This window comes from Monomorium pharaonis, chromosome 2 (genome assembly GCF_013373865.1).
Source record: "Monomorium pharaonis isolate MP-MQ-018 chromosome 2, ASM1337386v2, whole genome shotgun sequence".
Taxonomy (NCBI): Eukaryota; Metazoa; Arthropoda; class Insecta; order Hymenoptera; family Formicidae; genus Monomorium; species Monomorium pharaonis.
In genome coordinates, this window is record NC_050468.1 from 8,522,046 (window position 1) to 8,546,608 (window position 24,563).

General features: G+C 32.7%; 1 protein-coding gene and 1 long non-coding RNA gene across 16 annotated transcripts in view; one reads left to right on the forward strand and one right to left on the reverse strand.

Annotated features, from left to right (window-relative positions):
- The window catches only part of LOC105834866 (echinoderm microtubule-associated protein-like 2), a 39,934-nt gene extending 16,932 nt beyond the window's left edge, over positions 1–23,002 (reverse strand). For 3 of the 15 annotated variants that reach the window (XM_012677679.3, XM_012677678.3, XM_036283275.1), the window contains exon 1: positions 2,849–3,542. Coding sequence is in view for 2 of the 15 variants with exons in the window: in XM_012677677.3 (XP_012533131.1) it covers positions 6,583–6,628 (46 nt within the window). In the remaining 13 variants the exon portion in view is untranslated. Of the gene's footprint in view, positions 1–110; positions 813–2,848; positions 3,546–6,582; positions 6,689–22,856 lie in introns of those variants that run through there. The other 12 variants (XR_004962326.1, XM_036283278.1, XM_036283277.1 and 9 more) reach the window with 10 other exon arrangements.
- Positions 3,572–23,873, forward strand: LOC118644558. The gene is made up of 2 exons (XR_004962329.1): positions 3,572–3,696; positions 22,714–23,873. It is a non-coding gene; the product is annotated as an uncharacterized LOC118644558 (long non-coding RNA).
- The last annotated feature ends 690 nt before the right edge of the window (positions 23,874–24,563 follow it).

The following is a 24,563-nucleotide window of genomic DNA, read 5'->3' on the forward strand; positions in this document are numbered from 1 at the left end:
TGGATTATATTTGAATATAATTTTCCATATTTTTAATCAGGAAGTTTATTGGAAGAAATTCCCTAAGATTAAAAGTTATAAAACTATAGACTTCTAAATTTATGTCTTACTTGAAGAAAATTAGCGCAATTCGAAGAAACTTATTTTGGAATTTTACACACATGTATTATATAATCAAGAACAATTTCACCACTAACAATCGTCACTCAGTGTCAATTGGTGTTTCGTAATTAGCACATGGAAGAGTCATCGAATTAGCACGATTCTTTTATCAACTTGGTGATAAGTAAAGAAGAAGAAATTATGAGAATGCAAGGCGAAACGCGAATGTCGAGTGAAACGTTATTTCCCACCGCCGATATTGTCGAAACTGAAACGTGATAGCGAACAGCGAGAATTCGAATATGCGTGTCACGTGGACTTGGTACGTTGAACAACGAGATGACGTTGTTTAAGTCAAAGGCGATATTGGCTATTAACGGTTCATATATTATTAAAGAATCGTATTTTAAAAGTAAAATGAAAATTGGCATTCACGTGTATCCGATCTTATGTAAATATATGCCGCGTTTCTCTGACATATATAAATATGCATTTACAAGTACGTGAACAAGTAGGAAATTATTCAATTTTTTTTTGGCTGTGAATTATTTCACCAAACTTGAATTTAATTGTAAAATAGATATCCCAATAACCGGATATATAAAGAACCTGACATATGCAGAGTCGAGTTAAAATTTTTTGTAAGGATTTATTATAAAAATGCTATTTTTTTATAATTTATAATGTAATGTCTAATAAATAATTAATTAAAATATATATGTTATTATTAACATACAAGAATACATACAAAAAATTTAATTATTTCAAAAATAATAAAAACTTGTAAAATTGTAAAGCATCTCAATAAACAAAATATCTGAATCCAGATTGTCCTTCCTTATAAAAATGTAATACTAGACTGTACTAAATTGACCAATAATTATTACTTAGTTTGAGTATTAAAAATACTAACAACAATGCCTTATTTTAATATTTAAAATAAGAATTACTGGTCAATTTAATACTGTCCAGTATTACATTTTTGTAAAGATTATGCTTGTTTTAAATATGTGTTTTTAATGTATTGTACGTGTATGTTTATAAAATACATACAAATAAATAAAAAACAATCTAAAAATATTATTTTGACAAATATACTATATTGCATTTTGTTATCTTAACGAATAAGTTCCTTTAAATAAATGGTTTAAACATTAAAATATGAACTCAGACAAAGTTGTGTAATAAATTTAATTTTTAATATTAATCTTTTTATAATATTTAACTTACCTTATAAGTATTTTAAAGTATTTAAAAATACTAATTAAATTTTAATATATTAACAATAAATTTTATAAAATTATATTTAAACTTAATACTAATAAGTTTCCATATAAACGTCCAGGCGTATTCGAATATATTCGATTACTGAGACATTTACTTTAAAGATAATAATCATTCTTGATTTAAACAAATTAACAATACGATTTGCAGCATACACGGATATTATAACTAATTCATTGAAATAACGTGAAAGACGTGTTACAAGTACATGACTTTTGCACTCTGTTCAATGATAACAGAGATAAAAAAATATTTGAAAGCAAATCACGCGTAACAATTCAAAGGCGAGTTTCACGAAATGCGTGACGTTTGTGGGAATATCATTGTATCGTAGTTACGTAAGAGCGTGCCTATCGCAACTTCCACGCGTGTTTCATAGACAGCCCGAGGAAAGGAAACATGAAATTTCTGTTCCTCCCTTCCTCCCGCGTCAGTGGTTTCCCTACTAGAAGATGCGATAACCACTCGACGAGATGAACGATAATCGACCGTAGGCTCTTTACCCTCGCACTTATACGACCATCTCTTTGTGTCCCGTACCTCCAACGCTTTTCACAAAAAGCGCCTGTGATCGATAGAGTACTAACGCGGAAGCGACTTTTTTTCTATGGCAAGGGATATAACATCGATGGAAATTTCTATTAGGGGTAAATATTCTCGGGTAAATAACACGAAGCACGAAAATTGGATTGGATTATTCGTAACACAAGAAGTCTTCTATTTGCGATTAAGGGTTATAGAACCCTGACAAATTGCAAAATAAAATATTTTTCAACATCGTGTACGATTTTTATTTAAAGAGCTAAATAAATAATATGTTTCTGCTTTAAAAATATGTGCTTTTAAAAGATTAGAATAAACATGAAAATAAATAAATAATAATAACGTTCCAAATAAACGCGCATATCTGCATGATAGCGACAACTCAATAAATCTGAAATTAAAGTTAACAATTTTTTTATATTTGTTATTTTTAGATTACAAAACAAATTTAAAAAAATTTTTTGACGAAATTTTGCATACATCTTTTAATTTCTAAATTGCGTTTTTCTAAAAGTTTCTTTTTTGTTTTGTAATAACGTAAAAAAACAATTAAAAGTTGGAAAAAAGCTTTTGTAATTCAAAACCAAATGTTAAAAGTTATTTAAAAAAATATTTTAAGAAAAATGCATTTCAAGTTTAATAACATTTTTTCATAGTAAATTTGCATTTTACTTTTTAAATAAATGTAAATATTATATTCTCAAAACAGAAACACTTTGTATATTTATCTCTTTAAACAAAAACTTTGTATAATGTAAAAAAATATTGTTTTTTGATTCGCTGGATTCCACTAGAAGAAGGAAATTTTATCGCGAAAAATTATTATGCATGTGAGCTTCGTGCATGTCATGCACTGAACTCATGCATGCGTTGTGATATTTTTATTTCATTGGTTTTAAATATATATATCATGAAATACATCGTCGTTTTGTATGTAATGACAGCAACGGGTATTGATAAAATTCTCCATGTCTGCTACAACACATCACTTCGCTCACCAATAACTTTTCAAACACCGATCACAGGATTTACACAAAAATATTACAAACTTATAAAAAAATATCTAATGCGGTGAATGTAACCATTAAGCACATCCTCATAATAAATATGAGCAGAACAACCAGAGCACATATATATCCAACCAAGATACACAGATCTCCAACGATCTTAAGAAACAACTTAATGCTTGTCATTGACACCAAAGCCATTTTCGCAGCAAATGCCACGGACTCAACCCTGATTGATTCCGTAAAAACCTTTTGCACATCTTCGGAAAAGAGCGTGAAGGGGGTAAAACGAGCGTGACTAGTTCGGCCAAGCAAGATTTCTATTTCCGCACAAGTGTAAAAGCGATTGATCAGGCCGAGCAAAATTCATCGAACCTTCTGAGGGCGGGAATTTCCGCGACGCATCTCGCGACCGACGGAAGCGCTGCTTCCGGACGCTACTACATTTCGGAGAAACGAAAGTCGGAAGTCATCCGTGATATTCGCACGACACTGGTGTGGTCCACTCGATTTCAACGATTTCGTTCGTCCCTCGCGAGGGACGCCAAGTACGACTCCATAGTGCCGCTGCTCGTGTAACACGTGTGTTTTCCGTGCGGCCGCCCCAACGTAACTGTCAGACCGACTCCAGCTGCTTAGCGCGATCAATACGGTCTAGATAGTCGAGATGATTCAGATGACGGCGGGCCACTCCGTGCCATTGACTACGGATAGAACGTACGTACGTACGTAGCAGCGAGATTTGTACCGGCGATAAACGGTAAGTTAGATTGCTGGGATTCAAAGCGTTAACTACAAAACGGTGTTAATTAGCGGTACTATATTGCTAGATTTGCGAATATCCTCTTATCTTCTGTGCGCGTGTATCTTGTTTATATTCTGATTTTGAGAAAATATATGTCTGTTTGAATATTTATTTTATGACAGAAATGTGTTTGTGGATAAAAGTTTTTAATAAATTTTTAAAGCGTAATTTTCAATTTTTAATTTTAGTAATTAGCTATTTCTAGAAATGAGTTTAAAAATTTTACACCTTGCGATAGCATTTCCTTTTTTTTTACAACAAAAAACTTTAAATTTGTGTTTTTTTTTTTTTTTTGGTTATAATTATATTTTTAACACATTTCAGCGATTTTTATTCGTTAATTATAAAACTTATTTATTTTTTCATACATATATTTAAATCCATATTACTGTTCATGTTTCTTAAGCATTTCAATTTTTTTACTGATAGATATTCATCAACCATCAATATTTAGTGCTACCAATAATATTAGATAATTTCGTGAAGAAGTTGTCTTTTAATTTTTGATGCGTATGTTTAGTTCTTCGCTCGCGTCCTAAATAAACGACATATCCTGTTTAATGGCGCACCCTCGCAATTCTTCGAAATGGTTCTATCCTATATTGCCGATATCGAACTAACCCATTAAAAACGTTACATCATCCCCGAGCACGATGGTCGCAGACAAATCAACGTGATATAATGCCGGATAGGGCTTTTGTTGCAAAATTGCACTACATTCGGAAAGAATTGATAGACGAGAGACGGAAACCGGAGGAGCGAATCGACTTCCATATCGCGTGACTTTATAATCGTGATCGATTAAAAGAATCGAAACACAAGGGAGCGGTTATGACTGTCATTATTTTTTATTATTATCATAAAAGAAATAGCGCTGTATGCGATATTTAGTTATTAAAAGTTCACACCAGAAACACCGTAATTAGTGTTATATAATTATTCGGTGAATATCCGTGGATTACTGTAACGAGTGTAACGCGAAGCGTATTGACGACGTAAATTCTATTCGCTTTTAAGATTATTCTCAAACTTTCGGAATAATAAATTACTTCGAAGACAATGAGATCTTAATTACATCGTGTTGCGTACAAGCGTTCTAATTATATCTCTCTCTTTCACACACATACACATATACAGAGGTGCATTATCGGCTTTCACAAACTTTCAGGTTGTATAATGATTGCATACTATTATTATCATGAAAGCAACAATACAAATAGTAAATTGATATATATATATATATATATATATATATATTTAAAAAACTTTTTAACTTGATTTTTTAACGTTTAAATTGGAAATTAAGTTATTATATATCAATTTGTGCTGCATATTATATTTTTCTGTCAACATATCGTTTTCCATCATATTTTGTATCCTAAACCGAGCTGACGTTAGAGTAATCGACTGAAGGTTGGTTATCGACGATATATTGTCGACAGAATCAGCAAGTCGATACGTGGGCGTAACCATTATCGCTTAATTAACCAAGTAACGTTAACAATGGGACGAATTCAATTGATTATAGTTACGCATAAATTGCTCGTTCCACACTTCCGCGTTACGTCAATAAGATATTGATGACAAATGTTTTTTTTTATATCTGATTTAATCTAATAATTGTGCGATGTATAGTTATATTTGTTTGATCTTTTCGCTTTTATTAAGTTTCTGAATCTCTTTATCATTTCTTTTTTTACATTTGAACAATCTGCTTTATAGATGTATTTCATTACTTTCAATTTATATTTTAATATATTTACAGTTTTATTTTTTCCAATGTTTAAAAAAACATTTTTATTTGCATATAAACTTCTATTCTACTCTATATTTCTATTTTTCGGGCTAGTTAAGTATAAAAAATTTATTTTACCTATCTTATCGTATTCAACTATGTGTGCCAGTATCAGATTTAAGATCAATTTTTCACTGCGATGGCGAAAATGGATTTTGAATGCAATCGCGCGTTTGACGGAACGATTTCCCTTCGGAAAACCGTTTTCCTCGAGAATCGCAAGTAGCAGCGCTCTGTAATTTTACGGTAAGCGAAACGAGATATTCGCCGTGCCAGGAAGCTTTAGGCAAAGAAGAAGACGAGAGGAATTTCGTGAAATTCCAGAAAGCACCGTTACCTACACTTCGAAGCCGGTGGATCGTTATTAATGAAAGAACAGGATGAGCTCTAGCTGGCGCACCTTAGAGTAACGTCATCGTACCACCTTGAATGGCTTATGTAACGAGTGCCACTGTGCCGCAGACAATACGTGCGTTACGTGACGCGTGTGCGAGCATGCACATCGTCTCGATTCGTCGTCATTTTTTAACCGGAACGCGTCCTTGTGCTTGACGGATTTCATCGAATCCTATATATATATATACGATCTCTATGATTCAATCAGAGTCAATTTATCATTCCGCTAGAAATCAATGACACACAAATGTCAAGAAGATGGAGAACTTTGTTCAAATCAATTCACTCAATTACGTTACTTCTATTTTAACACAGCGCTCACATTCTTTCGGAACAAGGTTTTTGAAATTTATTCCGGTGCACAAGTCAGCACATTTAAAAATATAAATAAAATCACATAAGAAATATCAATACTAGGATCCAACTGATCGAATAAGGTTTATCTTTAATTAGTTGTGTTTTTAATTTTTAATGCGTAATTTTTTAAATTGCTATTTTTCTTTCCTTTTAAACATTTCTCAGTTGTTACAAGATTAAGACGTTTTAATTGGAAGTACCTTATTACGACAGAGAATTGTAACTTTATGATGACTTTACTCAACAAGTAATTCGTCACGATAGAGCTGCTATTGTTGAAAGCGCAGTCTTACCCATTTCTTGCCTCGCACTATGTTCCGAATGCCCGTTTACGCGCATCGTCGACTCCGAACTTTCCTTTTCATACTTGTGTAAGCGTCTTGATTGAGGACCCCGCGTCTGCAAACAGAAAAGTGCAAGGTTTATTAGTATACGCGCGCGCATGCAGTGCAAGCACCGTCGTATCGCACGGTGCTATGGAATATCGCACGCGCTACTTCCGATCGTGTCTTCCTATTAATTGTTTTCGTAATTACCGGAATAGGGACCGCGCCATTGTGCGAAATCATTGTTCGAAGACAATGGTCTTAGCTTAGAGATACCGTACGGAGGGATTACTGATGATTGAAATTATCCAGCATGAAAACGATTATTTTAAACTTTGTTAGCTGTTCAGGAAATCGATCTGGTAAATTGAAGGCTAGCGATTAGATAACGATTACAGATGCGGTAATTTGTATTTTTTTCAATGTTAAACCATAAAACATAATTACAATGTTATATAAATAAACGTTGAAGTATAGTAAAAGATGTATGTTTCAAAGTTGTTATTCTCGTAACATTTCTCTTATAAATAATATAACAAGTGTTTCATTTAAAATTTTTACAGTAAAATGTATCGATAAAATTCCAATATATTTCTCGTAGTTAAGCCAACTTCCGGTCTATCGATGTCGCAATTCGACTCTCAGCACGGACTTCTTCGACGAAAGACCAACGAGCGCGCGCCTTTACGTAAGCAGTCGTGTGCAACAAAATCTCGTAACTTTTAAGCACGCGCGTTTTTCCGCGCCGCGTTTTTACCCGCGAGCGCGACGATTTCGCTCGAAAGGAGGAACATCAATGTTGTAATGACCTTGGCCAATGAAAACGAATGGCGATGTATGATAGTGTGCGTGCGTAAAGAATCGCCGGGAGAATGTAGGACGCGTTGCACCTTTCGTGTTTACAGTGGCCGTCAGAAGAAAGTGCACGCAGCAGGATTCTTTTTAATAGGATGCCGCGAATACAAGCCAGATTCATGTCTTATGGATGAATTCTGTTACGAATACGATTACAAGTATGGCCTTCAATTAGATTTAATGTTGCGAAGAAACGTAACAGCACATTTTTTTCGTCAAGTAGTCTCGCGAAGCATTACTTCTTTCAAACGACTCTAAGAAAAATAACAAATCATGGTAACATCATAATCATATTAAAATAAATGGTAACTGATCGAAAAGTAATTTTTAATAATTAATTTTGGAGTCATTTTAATGCTATTTTGAAATTACGACAACTTTTTATTCTGCACGGAACATTAAAAGATCATTGTGATTAACTCTAGTATAGTAACTTATCTTTTTTACCTCAAACGTCACACTGGGTTATAAATGTACCCCATTTCTTCCCAAACGTTCTGCATTGAACAGATGGACTGCAATTAATATTGTGCTATATGAATCTCTTCGATTTTTCATGACAAAGACGATGGTATAATAATGGTATAATTTATAATAATATTAATTAACATTAAATACTTTAAAAAATAATTTAAGCAAAATTTGAAAAATCACAAAAATAAGTTCTTTTTAACAATCTATATTGTATTTTTGTCAATTTTTAACAAATTTAAAACACAAAACAGTTTTGGGAAGGTAAAAAATGGATCTAGAACCGAGATAAAATGGATTTTGAGTATTGTTAAAAAGTATGATTATATTGACAAACAAAAGTTGAAAAAAAACAATAACTTAAAAAAGGAAAAAACAAATAAAGACACAATCAATCTTTTTTATTTTGCTATAAAATGATAAAAAATGTTTTGTTAATATAGAATATATTATTAATGAAAAAAAAATTATTTAAAATTTGTATGATTCAAAGTAGCACTCACTAGATTGTCCTGTGTTTTTCACACACAGAAACGTTGCAGCTCGCACAAACGCAACCGTTGTACCAATCTTTGTATAAAGAGCACCCGTCTGTCTATCGCAATGGTTCCCAATCTTTCTTTGACCAGAAACCACTAGGACTTTTTTGTTCGGTGCAGGGACCCCAAGGTTCGAAATAAACATTTCGAGAATTTAAAAATAAATTTTAATCATAACTTTTAGTTAACATTAAACTTAGAATAATATTTTAATACATTTTTTAATAGAGAACTTTTAATTAAAAATCAATGTGACTTTATTTTGTGGATCTCAATTTAGTTCTTGCGGATCCCTGGTGGGAATCCCTGGTCTATCGCAATGCTCAGTCCATTCTTTATGTCGATGGAAAAAAGAGTGTTTCGTATAGAGATATTCAAACAAAATGTATACGCAAACGTCAGATTGCGGTATAAATTAATGTACCTCACTTCCACTTTATCTGTTTGGAAGCTAATGGTGTTCTGACGTCAGTTAATGTCCCTCTCTATTTCTAAGACTTTAAATTAAATTATGGTCTCGAGTCGATCCCTTCATCTGCTAAATTAGAAGATAAACTCGCGCTGGGGTACAAAACTACCCCGGTGTGACGTTCTAAGGTTAATACCAATTAAATTGTAATACATTTCGAAAATGATACGTTTAATTACGTAAAAGTACATCTAAACTAAAGAATGCGGCTCTGAATATATGAAATTTTCTCTGACGCTCCTTAGAATAAAGCGAATACGCAACAAATACACGTAAATTTTTCGGCATCCTTTCGTGCATCTTTTGCCGTGTTCCGCTTTCGCGCGATTTCTCAATCGCTCGAGACAACGTCGCCCAACTTGTCGCCCGTCATCATTGTAACCGGCTCCATTTTTGCGTCTCACGGTACTCCGCTTTTGCGCGTTTGTTCGCGGCTATCGATATCCACTTCGGCTTCGAGCAGGCTCGAGCGAATGTATGTCGGAAACGCAAAGAGATCTGAAGTGCATTATCGTGAACTGGGACACGGTGAGTATATTACTCGGCGAATATGGTCAGGATACATGCCAGACTCGGTGGTTTACAATTCTAACTCCATGCAACCTAATGCCGTCTCTTGAATCAAAGAAGTCTACTGCGAAAAGTCTACGATCTTGATTTCAAATGCCTTATATATTTATAATGTGCATACTCACTTTTTTCAATGGAAAGTTCAAATTCCTTAGCATGATTTATTTATACGTAGCACGGAAATTATAATTTGTTTAGAATAATTTAGTATTAAAAAATGTTTGGTGGTTCTTAATCAATTTTATTTAAATAAAAGTTTAAAAAATGCTCTGAAAAAGTGTCTCTTATGCAACGCAAATATTATCCTTGACATTTCTCAATTATAATCGTAAGAGTTTTATTTTCAGGTGATTTAGATATAAACTGATTGATATACTATAAATTTTTGCATTTATTTACCGTTTCTTATACTAATTTAATAAAAGAATTAAGTAATAAAAATTATATTATGTATAATAAAAAAGACATGCCAAATTAATAAAAAATACCAACATTAATTAATAATAAGCAGCTTGTATCCAGATCGATTATTTCTGTAATTTTCTATTAAAAAAAAAGGGATTTATTATTAGCAACGACGCCGATTCTCGAAAAGGCGAGGGAACAGAAGAGTGAATAAGGGAGCTCGAGTCGAAACACAAAACCAGTAAGCATTGACCCGGCCAGAATGCTGCCTTATTGGTGCATAAGACCGGACCCCATGATGCTTATTTTACGAGATCTCGTTGTGCACACTGAATGCGTGTTCGCCGTGCGCCATGACGCCATATACACGGCCATATACGCATTACACACGACATAGGTAATTGGTTCACCGTTCTGTGTCCGTAGGCAGTCTCGCACTGAGCCAACGTTAAAACTCTCGAGTCGGTCAAGTGACATTAGGTTTACATAAATAGCCACGCCTATATATGATATTCGTATCACGTTTTGCAATATTTCTCTCCCCATCTATGTAAATAGATGAATTTGGAGCCTCGTCAAATCGCAAGTGATTTCACGATAATTGCATAATTAAGTGATTTCACAATATATAAATTGAATAAATAATTTTACGATAATTTGCATAAATTAATGAAACATTGCTGCGCTATATTGGTCTGCTGTTTAATGAACTACAGAAATGAGTATAAAGTAAAAATCGTATATTATGAGTTACAATCAAGAACGAATATGTTTATGTAATGCGTGACTAAAAAATAAAACAATCTTCAATTTTCACACAGCTTTCAGATAGTCTATATAACTTGTGTATTATCTGTTTACATGTTTCTGATAATTTGTGAGATAAAAAAATCAAGATTTCAAAAACTTCCATTCAATATTGATTACATATTAAATAACATAACAAAAAATAGCAACTGTAAAAAATTACAATAAACGCATAATCTATATTTTATATTATAGAGTTAATTAAGTTTTGTATTAATTAATATGAACAGTATCAATTATTAACTTTTCCGGAAGCCTAATTAGGCGCTGAATGTCATCTTTTTCGTAATTCAACTCACTGACAAAGACACAAATGTTCTAACACTGAACCAAAAAAGTCATCCCAAAAGGGCTAGTTCTCCAAAAATTATAATTATATTATGTACAAATATAATAGATAAATTATGATGTACACTCTAAAAAATTTGTATAAAATGACACCTGGCTATTATACTTGGTATACTGGGTATTTTTTGCAGTACACAAATAAAAATAATTTAATTTGTAATAAATTTGTTTATAATGTATACACAAGTGTAAAAAATAAAAGGAATTATTGCGAAATTTAAATACAAAATTATAAACGCACAAAAATTTACACCTGTGGATCTCACTATAATAGATGTAATTTTACATAATTTTTTTACAGTGTACGTATGCCAAAATTTATGACAATAAACTTTCTACACTGAGAAAAAAGTTGTTAATTTGACTAAATTTTTCAATTTGATTAAATTTCTTCAGTTTAAGTATTTATTCATTTAACTTAAATACATAAAATATTTAAATTTTTAGTATTTTGTGTGTGTGTGTGTGTGTGTGTGTGTGTGTGTGTGTGTGTGTGTGTGTGTGATTAAAGTACATAAATACTTAAATTACATAAATTTAATCAAGTTAAAAAATTTAGTCAAATTAACTTTTTTCAGTATATGTAAAAATTTATGCGGCTACATTTTTAATCAAATACACTTTATGCTCGCATCAGCAAAACGACTACTAGGGATTCAAGAGTCGAAATAACGGCAAACAGAGAATGCGTTTCGTAGGTGAGAGGCGATTGTGCGTTTCGCGCGGTATGACAATGCGAAACGAATTTGCATATACGCGAATTGATGCCGCGAGACGGTGAACAGCGACGTCGGGGCGATGATGGAGCTTAGTTGGCTCGAATGAGACTCGTTAAACACAGCTGGTAGTTAACAGACAATCTGCCAACGAAAGTGGACTAATGTTGAATTTATGGCGATGAGAATGAGTTCTACGGCGTTTAGCCATTTTACGTTCAAAGTATAAGTCATAAACCTAGCTGAAGTTAGTTATTTGTTGTAACTTTATTATCAAGCTAGCAATCAGAATTTGTAATATATATGATTATCGTAACAAATACGTGTTAAAAGCAAATCGCACATTTTTATTATTCTTATACTTAATTTTTGCTTACTTAGTTTTTAATGGATTATTCATCGCTGATAACTAACAGTCACGAAATCGATCAAATATTACATAGTTTTTATATTTTTCATAATTATAATATAATTTTATGTGCAAGTTGCTGCAATGTGCAAGTCGCGTACCGACGCCTAATGAAGTGACTCCTTAATTAATCTGGGACATCTTATGTAAGCAAACGATATGACTTCATCAAGTTAAACATTCTCAATTAGCCTCCTCGAGAACGGCAGCTTGTAATTTCCAACAGAGAAAACACGATTAAGAAAAGTTTAAGCGTCAAATATCTTCAGCAAGGATCTCATCAATCTCTGTTTAGTCTCAGTAAAACTTGTAAATCTTTCACTTGTACATATATCTCATTTTTCTCATGTTATTTATAAAAAAAAAAATTCACAATTGCATATATTCAGTATGACACGAAAAAAATAATTTTCCTAAAGTATTTAACAATTTAGCTGGATAGAGACCTAAAAATAATTTTGTTAGACCATTAAAATAATTATGAAGAACATTTAAGCATGATGATTAGCAATGCTGTAAATTTTGACATTCCAGTAACTCAGAAGAGAGAGAGAAAGAGAGAGAGAGAGAGAGAGAGAGAGAGAGAGAGAGAGAAAGAGCTTGAACATTTTACATAATTATTTTATAATAAAAAAATTATTTTTAGATTTGGATTCAACTGAATTTTTAGATATTTTAGCAAGATTTTGGTGTAAATAAATAGAATTGTATTATAAAATGGAATAAAATGGAATGGGATGAAATAAAAATTGAATTTATATATACAAAATTTGCGGAATAAAATGCATTAAGATACATATATCTTTTTCAGTATTGTAACATTCGAGAATAAAGTAAAATGATTGATTGATTAAATCTTAACATCAATAAATTTTTGCAAACTTCTTTGAACTGCAGAGACATTCGACTGCAGGGTAGACTTTCTCATGGCGGCGTAAGAGTAGAACTTAAAATTTCTTACTTTATGGTAGCATTAATTAATTCACGCATACACTTTCTCTACAGCAAACATGTCTATCTTGCAATTTACGAACAACCCGTCAGAAAATTTCACATATTACGACTTTTAATGACAAATATATGAAATAATAGAAAAATTACTGTTAAGACCAAGAAGAAATATGCCATTAATGATAAAGACCAATTATAATATAAATAAAACTATAAAGAATCTAAGTTACCAATTCAAATACGTTGTTAAAAAATGATTAAATAATTCTATTATTAATAAAATAATAAACGTATAGAATATGCTACACAGTTATAATATCGTTTGCAGCGACTTACAAGTATTATTGCAGATATGTTGGCATAGTTAAAAAAGTACTCATTAAATATTGATATATATAGATATAGAAACAAGAACGCAAATTACAGAACACGACTAATCGATCTATCTCAACCTTGACTTTGGCTGACTTCGCAATAACAATTTCTTCGTTTGCGAACCATGCTAAATTCAATTTCCGCTGCAACATGATTTATCACACTCTAGTCTTTTATTCTTCCTTTTACACGCGAAACAAGTAATTCTGCAGTTATTATTTTTGAAAGATATATATTATTGATCAAGTGTACATAATTCATAGTTTCTAAAATTAATTGGACAAAACCTGCAATGTAAAACATACAAATAGTAATGCTTTTGATATGATATAATATGTAAAATTCAATTAATCATAATACATGGTATTATTACTTTATGTATAGGCTTTTCTCATTTCAAGTACAAATTAATTTTTGCAAGATAATAGAATGTTAATAAAATATTAATGTCAATAAAAAATAAAACACTATTTTATCAAAATTAATATTACAAATACAAAAATTTTATGAAATTATTCTTCGTCGTTTATCATATCGCTTACAATATTACATAATTTTGTCGCCGAGTACTAGCAGGATAATTTCTTTATGACAAAGTTATTGAAATCTTCTTTTAGGCAGCAATATGTTGGTGGATGTTATGTAAATTTGATAGGTTATTCAAAACGCTAATGGCCGCGTTCGTAGTCAGCATCAAATAAAACAGATATCAGTTTAGAATCCATATCTCTAGTTTCTAATTTCTAATTACGACGCGTTTATCCCTTTAGGCACGCGGTATCCTTGAGGAGAATTACTGTAATGCCAATTTTTACCCTAAACTTGACAATACGTTATAATTTATATGAGATGTATTTTTTTCACAATTAAAAACATATCATCCTTGTACGAACTTTACATACAACTTTTAATTAGTTGTTATAATTATTTGTAAGTATATAAGCACAACATTAATACCATTTCTGATGTTTACATCTCAAAATATTGCATTAAAAAAGCAATGATCGAATCTTTTTCATATTTGTAAAAATGTTATATTTTCGAAGTTTTTTAAAAATAATAATTATATTATCTTTTATCAGCATTTTAAATAATTAATATTTTAACAAATTCTTTAAAAACTTTAAAACTGCACTTTGAAGCCTCTTGATTTAAAAAGTTTAGTTGTAAAATTACAAAAGTTTTGAAATTAAATTCTTAGAAAGAATATTTTAAAAAGTGATATAATGGCGTGCAATATAACAAAAATTAGTTCTATTTAACTGGATTAGTAAACATCACGCCACTGCAGCAATCACAAGGAAATGACGTTAAACCATTCGCGTCTCGTGTTTAGAGTTGCTTCCAGTTAACAAGGCGTAGATGGATATTATGCAAATTTAGTGTAACATCCTTCTCCTTAATAACGCAATTGTGTAGGCACGTGATTGGCATTAAGATAAATAAATAGGGACGGGTAAATGTGAAATCGAATATATTCCATCATATATCGAAATATTATCCCTGTGAGAACCTAACGAAATAGAATGTTTAACAATAAACTAAATTGATTAATAAAAATCTGCGAATATTTTATAAACTGTTAAAAGTTTATTATTATTATTTGATAATTGCATTTCTAATTGTGTTTTTTATTACAATTTTTTTAAATTACCCTTATCAAATTTCTTATTTATTAAATTATTTTAATGCCTTCTACAGCTATAATTTTATGGTTGGTTACAATGACGAGAGAATGCAAGACTTATTTTGATTTATAGAGACAACGTCGATCGATAAATGCTATCGGCTACGAGATCCCGTTGGAGAGAGACTCTTCGTATTTCTGCTAGCACTCAAATCTTGTTCCGAATAACAAGCTGCAACAGGATGTACGCAGAAAATAGCGTATTCTTTATGCAAATTTGCGTTCGCAAGGCAAGTTCGGTCTTCTCTTATCTGGCGAACAGCGTCGGCAGACGTTATTAATCGACGAAGATAAGCATTTCTGTGGATAATAATCGCAGATCGAATTTATATTAAACATTGTGATTCTTAAAATGCATGTTCACAGTATTAATGGGAGCGAAATCGCATTACGTTTCGCGTGCTTGTTTTTCTGAAATGATAAGATACCGAGGTATCCGATGTACTGTGCTACCCGCACCGACGAATCCGACGTATAAAACAGTAATAATTTCTTTCAAGTAAATTCCTCATGTATAATATTTTAATGCCAAGGCTGTGCGACTTTTATTCTGGGACTCCTTATACAGCAATCGCGGGTGAATGAACGGGAAAATAAGCCAAATTAAAAATTGAAGCTCGCTCACGCACTTATTTCCATTCACTTTGATTTACAGGCCACTTCAATAAATATTAGTTTAATTTAATTGTGGCTTAAGTATTTCTCTGTCCAGTCCTATTTTTAAGAGGAGACAGGCAATCAATTATAAATGTTATAATTTTATAATTAATGTACTTTGAATAAAACAGAAAACTTGCCTAACCTGCATATCTAATTGTAACTATGTTTGTGGAGACAACCATATATCATCTTTCACAGCCGGCGAACTATGTAGTTATCATATGCTCGGTTATTATATTTTTCTTGAGACTGAATTCTAATCTACTTTGCCTTTCAGAGCTATCCGCGCGCTTTGTTGTATACATATTAATATCGCCTCAAGTAATACATTTCAATTAGTTATAATTTCAGTTAGTTTACATTCGAGATTATGGTTATTTAATACAAATGCAATTATGCGAATATTTAACCTACATTATTAAATATGCGTTGTAAAACACTTAATGATTTTAATTAAAATTCTTTATTATAAGTTTGTAAAACAATTCAAAATAATATTTCAAAAATAGTAGCTTTACTGATTAAATTCTTTATTAAAGATTTACTTTTAATTTTAATGTTTGCAAAATTGTTAACAATTTTGAAAATATTGATTTAAAATATTAAATAATATTACTCTGAGATAAAGCTAACTTATATCTGCTTCTTAACAATGATTTACACATTTGTTTTTAATAAAAAAGAACATATTTTCGAACTACTACTAAAATGTTTATTAAAAAAAACTGTAATTATCTATCGACAAAGATTAAAGCTCAGGTAATATTTTAATGAGATGCATACTCTTTTATCGTGTGACGCACTGAACTGCTATTTCATTTTATATTCAGTTTATTGATGGTTCGAACGGTTTAATAACGAGAAAGTAGCGGGAGTTGCGTAGGAAAGGTTTATACGTGTCAATCCCGCATGCAAACGCATACCTTACATCGCGTTGCAGTTGATTGACCTCGATGTCCACTATGCGCGTAGCAATGGCGGTGAGATAGGTAGCACCTATCGAACTCGTATTAGCAATTTGCGCGTGGAATCGAAACTTTGTTACTTCACTATGTAATTTTTATATTGCGTATTTAACAAACCCATATATGTGCGATTACGAAGAATTACAGTAAACAATTGAATTTTTCAGCCTATTTAAGTTATCTTATCGTTATCATAATAGTACGTAATAATGTACGTACTACACTTCAATGTTTATAAGATTAATAAAATTATCTTTATATTTGCTAAACCAAGATTTTCTCCTCTTTAATTGTGTATTATTATTAATCACATCTTCTACAAATTAAATTACTTTGTATGGTATTTTATGTATGTACAATAAATAAATAAATAAACCTAAGTTAAATAAGGCCTATCTAATTAATTTATTTTACTTTCTATAATAACTATCTCTACTAAAAATATATATACAAAAATAAAATTAATTGAGTGAACCTTATTCAAGGTATAATATTTTAACTATAAAGGAAATGTTAAAATGACTTTTACATAAAATTTATGGTTCTTCTGTTTCGGTTAGAGATCGAGTCGGCTTAAGGTAATTTAAAGGTGTGTGAACGGTGTTGTGTATCGGACGGGAATTTCGCAGTGGAAGAAAATAAAAGCGCAAAAGTGCTCGTGAGTAATAGGATAGAACGTTAAACTACAACCGCATTGGGCTATATTTAGAAACGGTGGCCAGAGCGATTAAAAAAGTTCTGCCAAAAGTCCAAAATACCGTATAAAGTCCACTTTTTTTTCTTAAATCCATATTAATCTTTCTATATATTATCTCAAATAAAAAGATTATATATATATATATATATAATACTTCGTATCTCTTCAAACTCTTCTTCTTTGGCATTTGTGTCGCTCTCAAGGTCACCTCGCCTAAAAATGGCCAGTAATTAAGTGCCACGGACTTTTGACAGAATCCACGGTCGGCGGCCTTGACACTTATCGCAAACAGATAATGAGCCTCGACACGAGAATACAACCCTACTCATTTTAAATTCTCCCCCCCTGCGGACGATAAGGAAGCACGATTTCCTCATAACCACCGAGCTAATCGCGATCCCGTGGGAACCTCTGCACCCTACATTCCCGGTAAAATAAATTTCGTAGGCTACACTTAGAACCCGCTCTGCGCGCAACAACCGACAGAGAAACTAAATTCTTATCTCGTACTTACGTCGCGTTACGCTCGCGGCATGCCTGCGCGTTTACAGGAATTATATTTATTATTTATTCTTAGCGCATACTGTGCATTTTTCCTACGTACATGTACAATGGCGTGATCAAATTGAACGGAAATGTGGAATGGTGTCTTTACATGAAGGCAAAGTGAGCGTGCATTATAATGAATTGGTGAATGTTTAAAATTTTCCATTTTATTATATCTGTAACACCGCGTGAATTAAAATTCAACTTTGCGAGACCCAAACTATAAAAATGTAAAGATTGCGTGACTAATATTATAACAAATAAATAAATGTAGCTTTTGCAGGAATGCTTCATTATATCTCATTAATCCACTTTCTCTTTCTCATTTGACTTTCAGGTAGTATCACTTGCATTTTGTGCGTCGGTCAACACTTTTATTGTTTTCAAGACAATTTTCTGTGTATAATTCCCTCATAAAAAAACATGCGGTTTGTTTAAAGTGCAAATTAATTTCCCACCTGCGAGATCTATTGTGTAAGGCCTAGAAAGTCGAGAGATATATTACACGATATCTCTCGTTGCAGCTTTAAAACGCAAAAACAAATTTATCGAATAGTCATTGATCTAAAGTCGCAGTACAAAGGCTACTTTACGCATAATCGAGATATATCCGAATAAAATTCAAATAAGTATTTGCAATGCATTCGTTGCAAGTATCTGAAATATACCAGCGCAGATAGCAAAATCTATTAGATGGGATGCCACAGACTGCTTTATAGATCGCTATTGTATTTCAACTTTAAGATAAGCGAAGAATTCAACACCTGGTTGGTCCTTTCCTGGAGCGGACCAGAGATTCGCAAAGAAAAATAGAGAAATGCCTTTTATCATATTTGAATTATTAGGACATTAAAGCTAAGATGCTTTCTTAGCCGATCCAAATTTATATGGTTCACCTAATAAAAATAACAATAGATCAAATTCAAAGTTCGTGCCACGAAATCCAGATGCCAATTTGATATGCCGTCCTTTATATTGCACAGGACATTTGAAATAGAGAACCACTGATGGGGCAGTGGAAATGTGTTTTCTTATACTAAGAAGGTCTAATGGCTCTGCATGTGTTTGCCAATGCATGTGGATTCAGGTTGTACATAGGGTATAGGGTACCGTGGAAGAGTCTGGGTTACCTCGAGCGCCGGCAGACAATAAACACAGTCGCTAGAGCGACCTGAAAAGGGCGCGAAAAAGACGGGACTGAGTATGGGAAGAGCGGTTTTGCTGAAGCACCTAATTTAATTCTATATAAAAGCTATATATAAAAATTTTAAAATAATCTTGTTGGAATATCGACGTAATTAAGGGAGAGTTACCGAATGGGTATCGGTTGTACCTCGTCAATATTGTATATTTCAAATTTAATGTAAATAACATTTAGAGCGACAAAAATATAAAAATGAGAAATGATATTAAAACAAAAATTTAACAAGTTATATTTTGTTTTGTGTATTGATAACACTTAATAAAATAAAGTAAAATTGATGTTAAATTTTGATTAATTCAAGTAACTAAAAATAATTGTATACAATTTTATTAAATTTTTATATTTTTATAAAAAAAGGTTTATATACAGGTATATATACATATATATATATATAATTTTACATTCATCTATATACATATTTGCGTTTATTATGAAATGTTAAACGAGAATTTTTATAAAATCTGTTAATCTTTATTTCATATTGTATCACTACATCTTATTACGATAAATATTATATAATATCAGTGTAAAACTAATAATAGACATAAATAAATATACCTCAATTCCAAAATGTCATCTTACCAAACGTAAGAAAAAAAAATCTGCAAAAATTATTGACATTCTAATAATAAATTTTAGTGCCCTATATAATTATTTTGATGGCTCAACAAAATTGTTTTTAGATCTAGCTAAACCTTTAGCCACTTAAAACCATATTTTCCGTCGAAAAATTCGAAATTCTTTTAATTCTTTTTAGAAACTTTTAAAAGATTTACCGAAATAAAGTATCCTTCAAAAGGGGACACAATTTTCGAGTTATTATTAACGTTGGTATTTTTCAAACATAAATGCTGATGGTTCGAAGCAACGTAAAGAATAAATCTCCTAATACGCTTAGAATTATAATCAATAAGACATATAGCTGGCGCGTGTATTTCGCGACTTTATTGTTCCCTTTTCAACCTCTTGAGCATCGTAAACATGTTGTCACTCGCGGGTTCGAGTATCTCATTCGCGCGAGCGACACGATACGAGGATGTCTTCCTAGTCATTCGTACGACCGTCGGCTATAATTAGTAGTTTTGCTCCGCCGCGCTATCTCGCGCGGGAGCGCGGATAATCGGCCGCGATTGCGTCGCGCGCAATCATGACGAGATACCTATTTCCGTCGCGCGTCGACGATAACGAAAATCGAGGACTTCCTTACGCCGTGCTGTAGGAGCGCGCGAAATTTTTCCGCCGGCACCGTTATGCTCCGCTTTTTCGTCGCCGCTCCGCGCGCTCGCTCGCTCGCTTATGGGAGTCACACTCTCTGTACGCGGCTCACTCGAGTTAGACAATGGCGAGAGAAATTACGCCGGTGAATGTCGTGAGAAACCCGGTTGTGCGCGCCGTTCGCTCACATTGTCGGAACAGGTCGTGTAAATTGGCGGCGGTGCTCGAGATCTTCGGTGGTCTCTTCACGCGCGCGTCCAAATACGTTACGCACGAAGCGAAAACGTGCGCGTGGTTTCGCCGCAAAAACACCCTTCCCCCCTCTCCCCTTCCGTCCCTTTCATCAGCTCCACTTTGAACAAGCGCCAAAGAATAATATGTCGTTGGCTCAACACATTCCTGAGATTGAATTGCGAGCTATGTTAGAGAGTTAGAGTGATACATTTTTCCTTCGTGTGTGATTAAATAATAGGGAAAAAAATGTTTGATCTCGTTTTAAAAGTTAATATGAGTTTTTTTTTTTTCGTAAGTAGAAAATTCTTTATTGCACTCACACCTCTTGCATGGATTTGTCTTTTTAACTATTTTAGCACTTACGTGTTAAGAAATAAGATAATTTTGTCACAGCTGTGTTGAAAAAAAAAAGGTTTTTTTTATGATTATATGTTTCTTCATTTTTTAAATAAAAATCTGCTTCTTTCGAGAGTGGCAATTGAGAGACACTTGTCAAGTTGTAAATAATTTAAGGGAAAACCTTCATGCGTTTTATGCGTTTACCTTACGCAAAAAGGGTTCACTTTTATGTTGTCCATCGGAATATTAGCGGAATAATTGTTAAAGGAAGGTTATTGTTTTTCATAAAGCGTTCTGAAACGCTCGCGTGAGCGGCTAAGTTTTCTCCTCGATCTTATCGAATTATCGCATCAACAGTTTATAACAACATTAAAATTCCATCTCGTGTCGTGTTGAAGTCTGTTAAATGATTTCGCGTGGAAAAGAATGCGGCATGAAATGCGCAATAATTCGTATATTGGTGATGTGTAAAAATAATATTTTGTGCCTTATTATGACTTTTCTTACAGTTAGTTTATGTAAATAAATACATTTTAAAATAATTGTATAGTAAGATGAAATTTCAATGTAATGAATACAATATTTGTTAAAATATATATTTAATTGATTAAACATAAATAATATGATAAATTATAGTTTGTATTTTTAAAGAAATCTTTTTACTTTTCTTAAGAAAAGTAAAATTGACAATTAAAAGACAAATTTAAAAAATATTATAATAACATGTATTCAAAAATTTAAACTAATCTAGTTACATCTCTAGTCCTTGATAATGAACAATTAATGAAAAAGTAATTTTATAAAAAGTTAAAATACTTTTTATCAAGCAACACGATTCACCTTTTCAGTTAAAAGCATTGCCGACACATTATCTGTAATTATATATCTATGTACACAATGTTGTCATAATCTTGAGATTGAGATTTCTCGTCAATTGTAGAAGAAACACTGTATCTTTAAATAAATATGATTAAATGTACTTGGATTTTCTGATGCCTCCAGCAAATTATGTCATTACTGATATTGATTTTTGATCACCATATGTATCGGAAGTCGCATTTAATAGATTTTCAATTACATATTATCTCTATTAATTTGAAAGTAACTTTTTCTTTAATTTTAATCACATATTTTTAAATAAAAAATGTAATTTAAAATTGATTAAAATATTAACATTATTAAAAATTACTTTATTACAATTATGGTTGTCAGTTATATTTTTATTCAAGAGAATAAAACTTCTCAGTTCACTTCTCAGTTTACCAGGTTTATCTCTGAAGAAAAATATACAGCTGCAGATACATTATCCACGTGTAATAATAAACTAAAAAAGACTTGAGTCATCCCGAAATATATCAAGAAACAAAAAATAGAATATTAGTAAATTCTTACGTAAACATTAAGTAAAATATATCTAAGAATACGTTTCGATCAAATTTTGGCTGAAAAGATATTAACTACAAATTCATTAAGAAATTTGTATCTCATTAAGAGAAAGTGAATGTTTTCATAACACATTATCTATATGTGTACATCATCGCCCGATAAATAATTTTCAAATTCGCAATTCAAATTGTTCTTTATCACAAAGTAGAATCGACTGCAAAACATCAATTATGCGAATTTACTTTCACAGTGCGCCAAAGGCGAATTCCTTCAGCGATTCCTTCAAACGCTTCGCTCAATGGATCGTTACACGAGCGGCATCAAATTCGCGCGATTATTGAATCTCATGTAATATCACGCATGCATGAAGATACGCGAATTTCACATGTATACCTGGATACGAGGACGAAAAATCTCCGCGAGGAGGACTTCTCCTCACCTTCTCGAGAAGGGGGTGACCGCGCTCTTTTGACCGGCAGCAAACCGCACGAGGATGTTTCCGTAAGGTATTTGCATACAATCTGGAGACTGCGGCCGATGGCGGTTCAGGAATCCGCGGAAAGCGGCCGACCGGTTAGCTTCTCCGCCTGCCTTCCCTCCTCTTCATCCGATGCGACGCGTCGCGTTCCACCAGGTCGAGGGCGAAGGCCCCGCTTCGGAGGGTTCCCTTCCTTCCGGCTGCTTCTTCCGGTGTACCGGACGTGACGGTCCCCAATCGGCGAGGACCAACCGGTGAAGCCGACAAGATTTGTCTCTTGGACGCGCCTGCGCGAGAGAGAAAGAGTATGCCGGATTACGAATGTGAAAACTACGTGGAGAACGGCGAATCCGTCGCTTCGTCAGCAACGTCGGGCGAAAGGTGCCGCGCGGTCGAGAACCCAGCAAGTACTGCTGAGGCCAACAGGTGAGCCATGCCAGCGGTTTACGGCCAGTGGCGTATCACGCTGGTATCCTGCCGAGGGCAACAGGTGTGACGACGCAGCGAGATACCAGGAGCGTAACCTGCTGTTTCATCTGTCATGTTATTTACACTGTTTATCTCTCGTTCGTTAATTTCCAATCGATTTGATAACAGCGCGAGGAGATAACGCTTGTATGAAAGATATTACATCACTTGATCCACACCTGAGAGATACAAACGTGCAGGTCCGAATGTTGTTTAAGAGAAAATCCGTGACAGTACGAAATATTGCAGATAAATCAATTTAATCTCAATTAAACAAATAAGTATAATCACATTTATTTAGTTATAATTATATTTGTGCACTCTGCGAGATTGAACAAATATTAATCCTTGCTACAGTGTCATCTTTAAATAATTGTTCTACTTTGAAACTTTAATTAAAGTTTATTGTCTCGATATTAAAAAAGGTTATAAGCAACTTTATAATCATAATCAATAAACGGTTAAAAATAATTTATAGATTTAAATTGCAATTTGTAATTTGTGTTCCCAGACGCAGTAACTTTAACAATTTTTATTGAAAATATTTTGCTGTAAAGAAATCAAACAATTAATTTTAAAAAAGCACTGTTCTCATCTAATTAAGCTCAATCTAAATTAGATTTTTCTGCGAGAAAATAGTGATCCTGAAATTTTAAAACGTTAAATCTTTTTTATTACAAAATGTACGGCATGTTAATACGATAATTTTTCTATAAACTTTTAATTTCTTTTTATTTCTTATATTAAAAGTAAAAAATTAATTACGTTATTTAATCACTGCTAAATTTATGCAATATGGTAGATAGCAATTTTGTATTAATAAAAAATTGAACAGTGACAAATAATAAATGAGAACAAGAGTAGCATCCAGGGGAGGATACAGTAATTGTGCGTAATAAAATGTTTAATTGGAATCCCTACTGGATTGACCTTGAATTAAGTTGTAGAGCTTTATGGAAGAAAACCGGTTCTCTCCGAATCCGGAAGAAACATATGTCGAACAAATGTTCCCGGATAATTCACTGACGCTCCGCCGGTTCTCATAAATATCGACGATCACGGTTTCCGACACGAGCCTTCTACATCCGCATTTCTACGTGACATACACAGTTTATATTCTCGTGGAAATGCACGACACGAATTTTTATTCGTTA